This window comes from Corvus brachyrhynchos, unplaced genomic scaffold (assembly GCF_000691975.1).
Source record: "Corvus brachyrhynchos isolate BGI_N302 unplaced genomic scaffold, ASM69197v1 scaffold114, whole genome shotgun sequence".
In the NCBI taxonomy this organism is placed as follows: Eukaryota; Metazoa; Chordata; class Aves; order Passeriformes; family Corvidae; genus Corvus; species Corvus brachyrhynchos.
This window is the reverse complement of record NW_008238337.1, coordinates 870,623-887,349: the sequence shown is the minus strand read 5'-3', so window position 1 is coordinate 887,349 and position 16,727 is coordinate 870,623. Positions and strand designations below refer to the sequence as shown.

Genomic DNA, 16,727 nt, shown 5'->3' with positions numbered 1-16,727 from the left:
CGACACCCAGTGACAAGCAGCCACCAGCCACACAGACAGCTCTACACACATGACAGCTTTTCAGGTGACACTGGCTGTTCTCTACAGCTGCATCAGCATCTGGAAATCAACATCTGTAAACACTGTGTCAGAGCTCGTTAGAGTTACTGTCAAACTGGCCTGATTTTTAAATCAAACTGATAAATAATAATACACAGCAAGAAAAAAAGGCACATGAAGCCCACTGTAGGTGGGACAGAGTGAAGGAGGATGAGATCAGCTGCAAGGAGGCTGCTGTCTATGTGAACTTCCACTTGGTTATTATTTATCAGAGAACAGCCCTCAGTCCTGTACTCAAAGTGCCTGAGAACACTCAGTACAAAAGCTTTGGTAACTCACTCCTCTCAAAATTAATCTGAGCCACTGGAGTCATAATTACACTGTCATAATGAAGAGGGGAAAAAACTCTTCTAACAACTAAATTCTTGTTGTAAATTGCATTTTGAAAGCGGTAATTCCCTCTGAAGTAGGCATTATCATGTCCTACTGCCCACATCAGTTCATTATGGTGCCTCTGCTCTCCCAGTGGAGCCCTGGCTTGGTAAATGAATGTTTTGGGATGATATTGCCAACTTGGGACTTATTACTTAATTGAATATGGAAACATTTAGGCCATTAACATACATTTAGAAGTGTCTTATTTCACAGATGTTAATTTATCTTGGGGAATGCCCTTCTTTCTTCCCTCCTCCTTTTTCAATTCTTTCCCTGCAGCCAACTTATTTATTCAGCCAGGTCCTAGTTCAGCCATTTGCAAGCCTGTGGTGAACAGCTTACTATTTTAAAACCTTCCCAAACTGAGATTTGAAGTCTATTTTCCAAAAAGTGCACAGCCAAGCACTTCCTATCTTCCCTCAGAGCTGAAAAGTATCACCAGCTCTAGGTGATTAAGAAAGCCTAAACATCTCTAGCTAAATAATGAGATTTTTCAGGCATTCCAAGTTGTTTTATCCACCTAATTATTACAAGATCTCAAAGCCATGCATAAAACTTTTCTCTGCAGATATCTCACTTTGGGAATTTTTAACTGAAATAATATATTCCCTCTAACAAAAGGGTCGAGAAGGTAGAATAATAGAATAAAGGAAATCCCCACCATTTCTTCTTTAAGAGATACTGGGAAACTTACAGTAAATTCCTGAAACTTGCCAACCTGCACAGGACCCTGCATGCCCCAAAGTAAGCTCCCAGTCACTGCAGAGGTGTTGGGTCCTAGAGCTTGGTTTCTTTACCACGTTTCAGTGAAGACTGAACATCTGTATGGTCACAAACAAGCTGCTTTTTGAGAGCTTTTTGTAGGCTTTGAAAATTAATCAAAACCACCAGAACTCGCACTGGATCCAGTGCTACAGCCCAGCCCCTTCAGGCAGCCCTTGTCTGCGTGGAGGGGGAGATCCCAGCTTTGCCCCTTCTCTCTGTGCCTCCCCTGGCCCAAGAGCATCACCCTGCAGTGCTGAGTCTGGCTCCCAAAGGAGCTGTTTCTGCTTCTCCAGCCCCCGTGCCAGAGCTGGGAATGGGCCTGGAGGAGAGGCTGCATTACCACAAGGAGGTGTTTCAGCCCAAGAGAGCCAGGACAAATGAAAGAGGCCCATACAACAGCTGCTCTTGCTGAAACTCTGTCACAAGTTTATGTTGTTCCTTGCAGCAGCTTTGGTGTTTATTCTCTTGGCTGCAGCTCCTTTCTCTCTCAGCAACGCACACACCCACAGCACCCCTCCTTCCCCCTCCCACTGAAGGGCTGATGGTTATTTAAACACCTCTCTGAACTACGGTGGGAGCATTCAAAATTGGCTTTCTCCTTCTAGGTTCAAATTTCTCCACAAACAATGGCTTCAGCTGCTGATGACTGACATTTTTCTTTCAGGGTTTACAGACTGCTCCAAACTACAGACTGGCAAAGCAATTACTGTCTCAGCTAAATCTAGAATGCAGACATGGTTTAGAAAGGGTCTCCCAACATAGCATTAATTTATTTTTATTTGATAAATCAAAGTCAGTTAGCGCTTCTAGCTGCAGAGGGAAAAAAAGCCCTCATAGATGAGCTCTAAAAGTTCAGAATCCTATCCCTGAAATAAAATAATAAATAAAGCAAACAAGCAAGGAAAAACCCAGCAGGTGATTTAAAGCCATTTTCAGTATCTGTTAGCCTGAGTAATGAATACCTACAATAGACAATTCCTCAAAAGGATGACAATCCTCAAACCCAAACCCTTCAGAGCTTTCAGGCATTAGATCTAAAGGTTTATGAAGAGGTATCTCTTTGTTGATAAGCCTTTACACAGCACAATGCACCAGAGTTCACCAGGCACAGCTGAGGAAGGAACAGGTAGACCACAATTAAAAATAAGTAGGGAAATAAAGTGTCCCTCCATTACTTCAGAGCAGATGTCTGTCCTGCTTACATCAGCCAAGTGCACAACCACAGGGACAGGTCAGAGAACCACTCAAGTGGCTACAGCAGATTTTGTGAGCTCAATTCTCTGACTTTAGTGCAGCCAAGCACGGCCACTCACACAGGCTGAGATTTGTGCCCAGCACTGCTCACGTGGCACCAAACCCAGCACGCTGTCATCGTTGGAACACGGCAGAATTGCCCTCTTGTTCCTGGAGAACAGGAGAATGTAACAGCCTTTACTCTAAGAGCACTCAACAAACAACTGATGCAAACAAAACAGCGCTCGGGTTTGGACGCAGGCTCTAGATGTGTCACCTTCCAACGCTGAACACAAACTCTACCCTGTACTATTGCCACTAAATATGTACATAAGGGGATCACTGATCCTGGGTTTCAGAAATGAAGCTCCTAAGGACACCCACCGTGGATTATACGCTGCACTAAGCGCTCAAGGGCCACATCAGTTTGGCCAATGATGTCCAACATGCGCAGTTCTGGTATCCTGAAAGCAAAACTTCTGCATTGGCAGCCAGGGTTCAGTTTCACCATTTTGTGATAGATTTAGATCAGATTCTATCTACTATAATACAGATCAATGACTCTGTGCAATGAACTATCTACCCTAGGTTATTTATTGTTGGTATTCTCTGTGATGGGGGTGAAGAGATCAACCAGCACCAACACTGATTCTGTAGCAGCAGCTCCCCTTCCCTCCACTCCCATAGGAATTCCAAGCCATGGGAAGGGGGTGTGGATGTAGCAGCCTGGAAAAAGAGAGGTGACAAACACTACAGAGCAGTAAGCTGGGAAATAGAACCAGCACTGAGGGGTGCAAAGGCAGGAGACAGAGGTGCAGCTAATCAGGGAGTCAGGGCTCACTGCAGGACACGGTGCTGTGGTGTGAGACACTGCTCAGGGCTGTGAACACCGGGCAGGACGGGCTCCAGGAGGGACCAGCAGAGAGAAAACTGTTCTGAAAAGTGACTGATGCTGTGCAAACTGGCATCTGATAAAGTGACAAGATAATTTATTACCACGGCTTTACACACAGATGTTACAAGGATCTGTCAGATCTGTTTAAATAAAAACCTTAAAAATCTAAAAGAATTCAGATTTGCCATTAGAAGTGGGAAACTAACGTTCCTATTTTTTTGTGATCAAAAATACACTTTGAGATTGCCTGATGCATTTCATATGAGTGTGTTCATCCTGGATAAATGTTACCCTTAAAAAATGTGAAAGCAGCACTGAAAAGTCAAATTATTTCAATAATTTCAAATCAAACATTACTTTCCCTCCCATTAAATGTCTTATTCCTCAGTGTACTTAGCCTTTATTTTTAAAAGTACTTTGGAAACAGGAAAAATCCTTACCTGGATGAGATTTCATGTTTTACTAGAATATCAGAGGAAGAGAAAGGAAGTTCTTTGACCCAAAGTTTTACAAGAATGTTCTACATGCTCAGGCACCAAAATATAGATAAAAAGAGAGCTCCTGAACTTGTCAGCAGTAACTAGGAAAGTGCAAGGAACTGGAATGGACATGTTCATCATGTGCTGGATGTGTAATCCCCCGGTGCTGATACAACAGTGAGAAATCCTCGCGCAGATCAAACAGCTCTGGGGCAGTGTGTGCACAGCAGAGCCCTGTGTGTTATTTCAAGCCCCAGTGTTTGACGCCTCGTTATCTGTGCTCGCACACCTCCAGCCACTGCCCTTGGCCAGCCCCTCCCTCCTGCCCGCTCCCCTCCATCAGCCAGCCGGGATTGGAGCGCATCCCGCTGACATCTCCACAATCAGGGCCAAGTGTGATGGATGGCAGGAGCAGCACCTGCAAACACGGCAGCTCACACCCTGTCAGTGCCAATCACCCTTACCATCCGTCTTGCCTTTACCCAGCAGGCCCTGACAGCCCTCTTTCATATTGCTCCATTTCTTACTACAAAGGAGCTGCTAATGTGTTCTCCACTGAGAACTAAGCACTTCCGTGGGAAGAAAATAACACTCAGACACCGATTCCATAAACTGGGGGATTTTTAGTACCCCAAACCTCCCCATTTCTAAACAAAACACCAACAACAACAAATCAAACTTGATTATAGCTGGGAAATACAGGTTAAGTTGACTTCTGCTAATGTTCTTCAGCTCCCTAAATTAATGAGTTATATTGAAAAAATAGTTTTCCCTGGCTAAATCTTACAGTGTCTCCAGAATGCAGCAGAACAATAATTCTGAAGTGCTAGATCAGCAAGCCAGAAGTGCAATCCCAACCAGTGCAGCTTCAGTGTCAAAGGGCTCCCATTCCTGTAAGGTTTGTAGTTTCCAAGTGATCAGGAGCAGAACGGAGGCAAACGGAGCCCTTGCAGCAGGACAAGCAAAATAAACCTGTCCAGTCTCTGCCTGCAAGACTGGGACAGCGACCCTGCAGCGCAGGGACCCCGAGGGCAGGCAGTCACCCCAGTCACCCCAGTGCCTGCTAGCAGAGCACCCATGCACCGCTCACACTGCTTCAATCCATCGGTGGCCCAACCACGCCTTGCCCAGGCTGGATCAGGCTCTGCGATGGATTTGAGAGGAGGATAAGAGGCCTTGGAGTGCAACTGCAGCTCCTGGGTCCTGCTGCAAGGCAATAAACCAGAAATAACAGCCGGCTGCAAAGGCCACTCATGTGAGTAATGGTTTGCTGGATCTGTCTCTCGGTTTTCTGACACCGGCTCAGTCAACGTGAGTTGATTCTCAAGGCAGAGGATGTTAACTGGAATAATTTTAACAGAAGGAACTATTTTCTTCTTACTATAATCTGCAAGTGCAACAGGAGGTAATAGAGTGCCCTAGAAGTCAATAGTTCTTAAGCACTTGTCTCCACACTGCCACTGACAATTTTGGGCCATTAGCAAGTCACTTAAGAAAGCAGGAAAGCTATTTTGCCACCCATAAGATGGAGAAAATTATATTTGCTTGACTACCTCATAAACAGGCTATGAAAGTTAATTCCTGCTCATACAGTGTGCTGAACACAGCAGAAAACCCAGGAGTCTGCTGGAGAAGCCTTTCCCCTGGCAGCAGCAGAGGGGTGATTTCCCCTCAGCCCTGCTGCAGGAAGGCCAGCGCTGTGCCAGCTCACACTGGCAGAGAACATTTATTATGATGAAGCAATGAAGACACAGGACTTTCACCTTCTTAGGTTACAGTGCCTAACTCCTGCTTACCTCAACCTCATTTTTACATCAGGACTGAGCAGTGAAATCGCTGAAATGTAGAGGTTGTATTTCAGAAGAAACAGAGATATTTTAGTTTTCTCATAGGTTTTAAACTGTCCAAAGTAGGCCACGAGATCAGTTGGGGGGGGGAATCATTTATGAGAAGATTTTAGAAGCTGTTCAAACCAGGATGTGGAAGGAGCTGTCTAATCGACAGAACCACAGCTATAGAAGGAAGAGTAAAAGATGTACAATAGGGCTCTTCTCAGTCTGGCAGAGGAGCTACAAACTCAGGGTTGGGGTACCATGAAACAGCCACATCATCTACAGCCTAGGGAAAAGCCCATCTCATCACAGAGTTTATGTGGCTGGTAACCTTCCTGATCACCACTTACTCCCTGATTGTTTCTGCTACTTAAATATGATTTGGTTCAGCACTAAGAATAAGATTTGATTTAGCCCAGCACCAGAAGAACACGCAAACAATTTGATAAAATGCCAGTCTTGTTCAGATTTCCTTGCTGTATAAATTGAGTGCTAATGATCTCCACTCTGCTCCCCTCATGTACTTATGCAGCCCTTTTCATGTTTGCTGGATTATTATCGATTGATTGTTAGATAAAACAGCAAATAAGAGAAGTTCATGTACCATAAACTCTAGGGGCCTTTTGGGGAAAATTTTCCCAATTATCAATAAGCACTGCTTATTCACTACCACAATTTCACACCAGTCCCTGTATTCCCACACTTATCATCAGAAAGAAGATATTAAAAATACCAGAGGGAAATCACAAAGCCTCTCAATCGTTTATAAAACTGGTACCTACAGATGTCCAACCCCCAACTCAGGTTTACAAATGAAGAAATAGCAGAGAGTTTATAAAAAAAAAACCCTTACTTTCCCCAACTATTTGAGGTTTACAAGCTTCTGTCACAACCTTCAGTCATTTCCTCACACAGGATTCACTAAATATAATTATAAATTGAATAACTGTAAAAAAAAAAAAAAAAGCTGCTGCTTTTTTCACCCATGAATATTTCTAGGGCTGACACTCAGTAGCTTAAGGCAATTCTAGCTCTATAATTTCTTTGCTGATTCATCTCCAGAAATAGGAAAACAAATTTAAAAGGCTGCAAGCAGAAAGTATCAATCCTGTTGACTTTAAAACAAAATAGAAGGTTATGTTTATTAGGCCCAGCAAAGCCTAAAAAAAGCTAATAAAAACCAGAACTGTACCTACAGTGTGGATTCAGAAAACTCCTGTTCCTAACTTTGGGAAACACTGGCACCCCTGCACAAATTGACTGTAATGTCTGTAACAGCACAGAGTTAATAACCAGCAGGAACTGCTGCAAACAGAAACTGGAATTGTGTAACAGCAGAGCTCTGAGGCCTGAACTGCTGAAAGCATTTGGAAGGACTGACATGAAATTATACTTCGTGTTTTCCTTTCTCAGCAAAACACTTCAAATAAAGTTCTCACTGTAGTTTCAGTTTCCAATATGTGTATCATGAAATTGGAGCAAAAAAAGCAAAACACAACAGACTGGGATATTTTCTATGAACTTCAGGAACTTTCAGCACCCATGATGGGAAGGAAGAGCCTTCAGCCTTCCCTGGCCAGCAGCACATGGGAAGGTGAGAAGATGATGAAAAAGGGGAAGCAAGTGCTGAATGAAGCTGAGAAATTACTCTGTTTCCAAAGGCCCAGTGCTCCAATTGAAGCTTTCAACCTACAGCAATATTCCATATTTACCCACGATCTATATTTTATCTCCTTCCTTTCCTCTCTCTCACACCCATACAGAGTCAAGACAAATATTTTTAATTTCCCTAGCTCATTAAAAAACAAAACCTAGACCTTGGCTCTTATGGTCCAACTCTTTCACGAAATTAAAAGCAGTCCATCAGTTTCATGTTCACTCCTCTAAATCTTCCCTTGTGCAGAACAACAGCACAAGATAAAAACCAAAGGTACCTTTCCCAACATCTTTTAGTACTCAGCAGTTTTTAGAAGGCTCCCCTTGAAGACAATTTCCTGTTAGAAAGGGGATAAGGTTTACTCTGAACATAATAGTTCTGAAACCAAAAATATTCAGTAGTGATGAGTAATTTTTTACTTTTGGCTGTTTTGCATGTCTGTTTCTTCTGTTCTGACCCGTATATCCTATATTTTCCATCTGTTCAAGCCGTAATTTCCAGTCCACTGGAGCAAAAGCAATGGTAAAAGCATTTTGCCAGCAGCCCCTGGCCTCACTTTATGAATGCAGTTCCAAATCTTGCTGCCACTCAAGGCAGAACTTCGAAATAAAAATTAATACAATTTTTCTCATAAAAGAGTTACGTTGGGGGAAGGGAGAAGGGACCTTTTCCTCTATCAGAGAGGAGATCAGAATGAGAAGAGACCAGATGGATGGAGAACACATCATGGAGGGATGAACACAGCACAGTTCTGACCAAAAAACCCAACAAAAAAGCCTTAGGGATGCTGTAACCAGATCAAAGAGAGGAAGCACAGTTAAACAATGTTATAACTACTCTGGACCGCAGCAGGTTAGAGCCTGACAGCCAGGTTCTCTCAGAAAAGCAGGTCAAGAGAAATCAAAACTCAAGAAAGCAACACGAGTAACAGCAAGAAGTTACAAAAGTTTGTTTTTAAAAGGTAACAGCAAAGTGCTGTTTTTAAGACAAGAGTGCCACACTTTCCATTTTGAGCTGATATTCGCTCCCTATTTTTAGCTTATTTTTTGTTTTATGATCCCTTAGATCTCAAAATAAAAAGCTACAATTCAAACACATCTTTTCCTTTTTGTTTCAGAAAATTCATTTTAGAAGCCTTCTTTAAAAGTTCAGGTGCTGAGTTTTCATCCTAATTTAAACAAAGCAAGGTTTTTGAAAATTTAATAAACCTACATGTAACATAATTATCATGGTTGTAACTAGCTCTTCTTCTAATGGATTACAGCTCATGGAAATAGAGATGCTTTGAAGTGAGATTTCCAGGACTCTACATTTACAGAGTAAAAACAATAAACATTTTTACCTTAATTCTCTTTTAGATTAAAAAAAATGGTTTTAATATAAACATCATATTTTCAAATTCAAAAAACCACCTAGTTTCAAATGTAGTAGAAGTTCCCGTGTCTGCTGATGCGATCCCTTCTAAGTCATCAGTATAGACAATAAAGATATCCCAAGATATCCCTGAACACTTGCTATGAGGAACTTGGATTGTTGAAATCAGCACTCAGGAAACAATTTAAATCTTAGATTGACTCAGAAAGTGAGAAACTGATGCGGTGAGGAGAGGTGTTTGTCTTCCACCAGATGAAAAAGAAATAATTGACCTTGAGTCAGCAGCTAAGTGCTGTGGTTACTCAGTTTATAATTATCACACACCTGCAAAGGAAAAATGTCCTGATTTTAGGGCAAACCATTTCCCCCAGAAATCCCCCGCAAACCTTCCTGGGGAAGGGGAGGGGAAAAAAAATTACTCTGTTAAGCTCTTACTACTTAGGTGAGCGGTGTCACCTCTGAGTTACTCCTTGCTCCAGGCCAAGGCAGACATCCAAGTTCAACAATGTTCCATTTATGGCCTTGCCCCATTTTAAGCCCTGAAATGTGAGATGTGTAACCACCAGAGAAAGGAGTTTCATCTCAAGTCACAGCAGGGTGTGATTTCTTAGGTGGCAGCTCCCAGCACCTCCAGTGCTCAGCACAGCTGTTTTATGAACACAGTTCCAGATGTGTGGTACTTGAAGAGGGGAGGTCACTGCTCCCTCCCACAATGCACATGCTCTTTGAGAGGAATGTTTGGGGAGCTTTGGCAACACCCACCATTTCTAGGACAAACACCTAAGACAAATCAGCTTATCCCCAGAAGCCAGAGTCTGACATTTACCTCCAGCTCAGGAAGAGGTGGCACAAGCCATTGCTAAGGGATAAAAGAACGGAACCATCTCTGCACACACGGATTTCCACACGTCAGCCACACAACCCTCGTCTGCAGTGCTGGAGCACAGGGCAAGCTTGGAAAGATGACAGCTGGACAGCCCCCCTTGCAGGCACCACACATCTGCTCTGTGTGCCCCAGCCCAGCCCTTGCTGGTCCTCCTTGTACTGCACTGGTGTAACACCTCAGTGCTTGGGCAGGATGAGGTGAATCCATGTGGCACTTGATGTTACGTTCACACACCAACCAACCCCTCCTCAGGGAGTTTCTCATTGTCAGCAATTGTTTTGGTCTATCAATAATTCTTAGGAACCTCAAACATCCCGTAATACAGAACCAGGCTCACAACAAGCTGGAGAGAGAAGCTGAAGCATGTGAATCCTACTTAGATAACCAATTCTTGCTCATTTCCTATAAATAACTGCAGATTTAAGCTTCATTAATCTCAACATGAGTCCAGTGAGAGATTAGGAGAACTGGAAACTCCAGCTCCCAGGACTTCAGATGTTATCTCCTCTTAGTACATAGATATATCCCAGCTCTACCGTTTCAATTTTTGTAAGCATTCCTCGAAGGACAACTTCAAGAAAAGGCCTTTCTCACTCCAGGAGATCACATCTCAGACAATTCATACAATATCAGACTGAACAACATGAGAAATGCTGAGTCAACCAACCGCAGTACAACGTCTGGAGAGCAGCAATGGATGTCAGGCAATTTATACAGAGCAAGTGACTTCCAAGAGCAGAGAAACTGTAAGGTACCAAGGAAACACAAAACAGCCTTACCTCAGTGTGAACTGATCTTCTGTCGAGTTCTTAGCAACAGACACAAGGAAAGTCAAAATGTCCCCTTGCTTGACAGTCTTTGGTGCATACTGGATGACAACGTTATTATCCAACCTCATTTCAGTTAAAGAAGGGGCAGCATGTGTCTGGTAAAGGAAAACACTTCCAATCCTCTGCAGGGGAGGTCCTGACTCATCGATGTCATTGCGCCCCGATCGGATCCCGTTACTTTTCCTCACATCCTCCTTGGCGCATTCCCCTCTCTCATCTCCTGCTTGGATGGAGTAGTACAGCTCCACGGGGCTCCCTTCAGACTTGTCCATCTGTTTCTTACGGCCAGCAACCACCGTGGGGGGGTTGAACCAGCTGGGCAGCAGCTCCAGCTGTGCCACGCAGAGCCCCAGGTCCCCCCCGAGGCGGCAGCTGCCCCGCTCCGAGGGGCTGTACTCATCCCAGTCCCTGCCCACGATGTAGAACAGCACCTGCACCCTGGGCTTGCTCAGGTAGATCTTGGTGCTCATGATGTAGGCCTGAAGCTTCCAGTTAAAGGAGAACTTGTTAGTAGATCCAAAGGGATTTGAAGACAACATTAAGTCCTGGGGCACTACTTGTTCAATGGAAAAAGGTCCATAGCTGGCGTTTAACACAGGCGGACTCTTGGATTTGTAGATCAGAAAGGATTCCACTCGGGACTGCAAGCTGGAGTTCCTCATAATATCCTGGTTGGCTTCCTTCAGAAAGAAGGAAACATCCGCATTGTGGATACGATAGGTCACAGGCAAGTAAGTTGGCAGCAAGGAAAATCTCTGTATGCTCTCCAGGATCCCTCGGCTCTCAGTCACTGTTGAAAGGAAAGGAGAGTTTAAAGGATCAAATATTCAAGCCATGCTGTGCTATAACCTCACTGACTTTACTGAGGGCATCAACAGTGCTGCAGCTGGGATTAGTGGCAATAAACCTCATCAGTCCATGCAGAGGTGGCCTAGGTAGATGATGATTTATCTAATCAGCTTGGAAAACAATGGTTTATGACACATTCTGCATGACAGCCAGATTAAAAGAAGTAGCTTGTGTAGGTTTACACATGCCAAAGGTCACATCTTCACTTGCAAGAGATATTTATCATCAGAGAACAAAATTACCCAGTCAGCAGCAGCAACCCCAGATCACTGCACAGGCACATCTAAACCAATGTGATCATTACAGCAAGCTTCACCTGCACAGGAATCCAAGGCAATGACTTTACACCAAATGCTGCAAATGGACCACTCAGAGCTCACTTCAACCTTTTCAGCACTCTCAGGCAATACATGGACTCTAAAAGGCTTCCTGCACAAGGCTGAATTTCACTTTAAAAACAGTTAGTACAATAACACAATTTACACAACAGCTTCTTTACATCACTCTGGTGCTCGAGGACTTCAAAAGGAGCTGTGTTTGCACCCAATTTACAGTCCCTTCTATTTCACTTTATCCCTGAGTCGAGGGTTTTTTCTGTAAATCACCTTCAGGATTTGTGCTGCTGTCGTTGCCTAACCCTACACTGTCCCCTAATACAGCTGCATTATCTGGGGGCTCTACATCACTGCACACAAAGAACATCTCCAGTGACACTGAGCCTCTCCCACTGCAGGGCACCCATTGTAACTGTGCCATCCAGCAATCACCTGAGGCAGGCTATCGTGCTAAAGAATAAGCTCTGCATCCTTTCTAGGAACTGTCAGTCCCGAAGAACAAAGACAGACACACTGTTAAAAAATACAGATGCAAACACAGTATCACCTTTCCTGTTTGAACAGCTGACCTTCAGGCTCACATCTTCCACCCTAATTATGAAATAAATTGCCTTTTTTTTTCCCCCCACAGCAAATTCAAATCCTTACCCTTATTCAGAAAGGGGACAAAGGCTTACCACAGATGGCATTCAAAGACAACCCAGTTTCTCAAGCTCTAATTCACAAATGCTTTAGTAGTCTTTATTTTTTTGTTTGGCATCTGACCTAAATATTTATGCTCATGAGTACTGTGGTGGCCTAAACTGATGCCAGTTACTCCTAACCATGAATCTTCCATCTAGGTATCGCAATCCACTCTGACCAACATCAGACAAGTCATTTTTCCTGTACTGCTGTTCTATGCCCAAAAAATAAAGGGTATTACTGTTTCTTTCCCCTTCCCCTTTGTCTGTGCAGACTGCAAACATGACACTTATCTTACTATTTATGTAGGAGCAGCACCTAAAATCCAAAGGCTGAGATCATGGTTAGGGTCTCCAGGCCCTAACACAATGCAAAACAATAAACTGAAGTTTAGAAAAAGGAGCAAAAGACTTTCTAGATGTAAAGCAAAATCAGCTGACTTCTTAAAAAAAAATCCAGAAAAACACCTAAAAACCAGCAACAAACCAGAACAAAGTAACGCTGGATAAGAGTGGGCATCACTCAGAAGGAACCAATCCCACAATGAAAGAGGCCAGGAAGAGAGGATTGCAGAAGAGTTTCACAGCTTCACAAAATCCTTCTCCACATCTTTAAAAAGTGGAATTCCTCTTCCAATAAACAACTGCAATAAAACCTTACTTTAAAAAGTTTAATTAAGGTCTACTCAAACCCCAAAGAACTGGAAATAAAATCTATCTGAAGAATCAGGAAAATGGCCCCAGAACACATCAACATATGAGACAGTAAACTGCATGAGCACTAAAAGACTGAAATCCTGTGATTCCCCCAGAGGTGGCAAATTCATCTTAGATCTTACATAAAGATCTTTTTAAATAAAGAGTAAATTGCAGAGCTTTTTTACACACAAAAATACCCTTCATTTTATCCTTAGTCTTTAGAGCATTCAGCTCCCACTCTTCCTCTAGATACTCACTGAGAGCAAATGAAGTTTTTAGAGACCTTTTTCTGGATAATCCTCCAACAAAGATTTCCACCAGCCCCGATGGCTTTGCTGGCACTGAGCTGCAGGGCTGGAGCTCTCCTCTCCAGCCCCAAGGCAGGATCTGTTGTGGTGCTGTTGTACTCAGCTCACCCAGCATACTTCCTTCCCCACCTATTGCCCCATTTATAAATTCCACACTCATTTCATTCTCCTCCCAACATCTTGGCAAAGCACAGCAAGGCATCAAAGAACTTAGATTATTCCATTCTTTTATTCCCCTTATTTTGCTTGCAGCTCCCTCCCTTGCATTCCACAGGGAGAAGTACATTATTTTTATATTAAAATTAACAGAGTGTTTCACCTCATAATTTTTTAATCATTTATTTTAGTGCTTAAATGTGAGGGATTAAAAACCTTCCCTCTGTATTCCCCATCTCCACAGGACAATGTTCCTCAGATTTTTTAAATCAATGACTCTGAAGAGTAGGAGAGCAACACAAATGGGGGAAAAAAAAAGAGAAGGTGAACTGCCTATGAAAATAGGAAACAGCCTCACCAGCTCGAGCAGGGTCCATTGGTTTTAAATTTCTGGGCAGTGGCAAACTGGTCCCTCACTGGTGTCCTTCCCCCCACCACCAGGCTGTGAACGTGCACTGAATATGAACTGGCTTGTGCTGGAAGCCAGCAGCATTTTTCCAAACAGCCAAAGGCCAAAAATTCTAACAATTTTAAACTTTTATCTGGGGAGAGTTCTAATCAGCACAAACAGGAAAAAAAAAAAAAGGGCTCAAAAGCAACACTGAGCTCTACAGCACCATCTGGATTTTGACCATGAAAGTTTAAGGATTCTGAAGGATAGGAAATTAAAAACAAAAACAACTATCAGCATCTTTAATTACAACCACAACTATTTTTGTAAAAATTATGCATGTTTTTACAAAGGCAGAATTGCAGAAGATTACAATTTTGTGTGTTATAGACCCAGCATAGAAGTGGTGTTTTAAAGATTTAAATTATATAATCTGTCCTAAATATTACATTCCATCTACACCATCATAATCAAAATTCCACTGGAATAACCCACCTGAATAATTAAGACAAGAATGACACAGTGACTCTCACTTTAAGTATGTCAAACAAAAAGAAGGGGGAACTGGAGTGCTGTTAAGGAACCAGCAACAGAGACAAAAAAAATAAATAAATTCATTAACTGCAATTTACCTTTACTGTGCCACTGTGTCTGAAAACTTCTCTACATGGAGACCCTGGCAGCAGAATAACCAAGTGCAGCAGTGCAGGGCATGAACCAGCCCTGCCAATTCTGTGTGGATGTACAGCACAGAGTGGGACCAGACTAAAACTCTGAGGAGTTTAAGCCATAACCCAGAGACATGCACTCAGTTTAGAACTGATCAGTGGTGCAAGCTGCAAGAACAGTTCACCTTAAGCTGAATCACTGCAGAGGAAACTCAGATTCCTGTGGAGGAGCAGAGCCAGGGATGCCCCACAGCACCAGAATCCTGAGGGCTGACCCCCAATGCAGGAACTGCTCCACCAGGCTCTGGTGAAGCCACCCTACCTCAGCTGGGAGCTGCTCACAGCATTCTGGTTTCAGGAGATGATCCCCAGCAGTGTGAAGGAAACCAATAAAACCTGATTTTGATGCGTTGCTTATGCCAGGAGCATTATTCCTCAATCTCTTGCAACAAGGACTGTGTCTGACCCCTCATGCTGTGAGGGGTCTGTTGAGGATTTCAATCATGACCACCTGAGATGTTGTCATAGGATGGTTTTCTTTCCTCTCTCCTTAGTAAATCTTCCTCTGGCTGATACTGGTTAAAAAATACTTGCCATTGATGGAAGAAGCAAACAATTTGTAGGTCAGTGAATTTGAAAGCATCTGAGAAAAAGGCAACGTGTTCAGTTTGCTCCTGCACAGCCAAAGTTTGTGCATCAATCCCTCAACATGCCATTTGTACACTTGCTGCATTCCCCTTCCAGAGTCACACTGCTTTCCTCATTAAGCCATGAATTTGTACTGCAGCCTGGCCAAAAATCTTCAGTCTTTCTTTCTCGGTATCATGGAACAGCAGCTTTCAGCCAGTGACAGAAACACTCCTCATAGCTCAGTTTTACTGCAAAGTTATTGACCATGGCTCCAGAAAATGGAAGGAATCTGCCAGACCACTAACTTCACTCTGTACTGCCAGATCCTTGGGATTTCAGCCCTCAGTTACTTTATTTTTAAAACTGTTCAATCCACAATCATCCAGCATTCATGAGATAAAACTCTTCCAATCAATTATATAATGCTACTATTAAAAAAAAAAAAAGCAAATTGTGTTTTTCTTGTAGATTGAAGGGAACAACTTCTTCAGAAAATTGCCTTCCCAGCTGCAGGCTCAGGCTGGTAATGCAATAGATGGAATTTGTTGCTGTATCTTGGGGATTGAGATAAGTGGCTCTTTTCAGTAAGGCCAAAAAATTTACCTTTTTAGTTCGTTTCAGCTGCTCTCCTTGAAACTTCTGAACACTTCTGCTCTTATTGGTTTACTATGAATTGAAATAATTTTAGCCAAAATATCAAGAAAAAAAAAATCTGCTAGTGTGATATATTTTCAGCTCTGGAATGTAATGTCACAGGAGATGTCTGTTCCAATAAAACTTCGTGCTCACTTTTGAAAAATTAAGGTATTTCCATTTTCACCTAGTTAAGTGGCTGAATCTGCTAATGCTCCAAAGGGAGGCATTGTAAAGCCAAGCTATAAACAGAGTGAATCCCTTCCCCAGGTGTAACTCAGCCAGTTCTTAACACAGGGATGATCTGCTCTGCCACTTGATGTCACTTCCAGCGGACAGAGAGGATTCAGACTGTGTTACACCACGATCTGAGCAGGATCATTCCCATCCTACAGGATTTGTAGGCTGTGTGTCATGTTCCCTCCTTAGGTTCCAGCACCCTCCACAGCCCTTAAGCACAAATAAGGATGACTTCCTGTGCTCCTTCTCTGGCCAGCCTTGTGGCAGCTTCAGTTTCCTTAGAACCACTGGCACTGCACTTTGAAACTTTGGATTAAGGGCTTGCTCTGCTTTATTGCCAGCAGCTTTATGACAGTGGCAAACTTTAAGGGGAGGCTGAGGACTAAACCAGTCAGATTCTCCTGTAGACTTCCACTACCCTGCTATATGAAAAAAAACCCCAAACCCACAGGAAATAAACAAAAACCAACCCAACCCACGCCAAGCCACCACACCCTCTTGTGGAACACCTCTGTCACACACAGATGCCAGGAACCTGAGCCATCCCTTCTCTAGCACAGACACAGCGTGGTGGTGACCCCCTGCCTCCAATGCACAGGAACGGCCCAAAGGGTGTTTCTGCCCTGCAGATGAACTTGTTCTTCCAACTGAGCATTTCCTTATGAAGGCATTATTTATTTTAAAGTCTCCAGTGATCCCATTATTCCCTA

The 16,727-nt window shown here is 43.2% G+C and overlaps 1 protein-coding gene across 1 annotated transcript in view; it reads right to left on the bottom strand.

Moving 5' to 3' along the window:
* The window catches only part of TMEM132D (transmembrane protein 132D), a 209,901-nt gene that overhangs the window by 148,599 nt on the left and 44,575 nt on the right, over positions 1-16,727 (bottom strand). Inside the window, exon 2 of the mRNA XM_008634130.2 lies at positions 10,375-11,215. Within this exon, the coding sequence (XP_008632352.1) occupies positions 10,375-11,215 (841 nt within the window). The remainder of the gene's footprint in view (positions 1-10,374; positions 11,216-16,727) is intronic.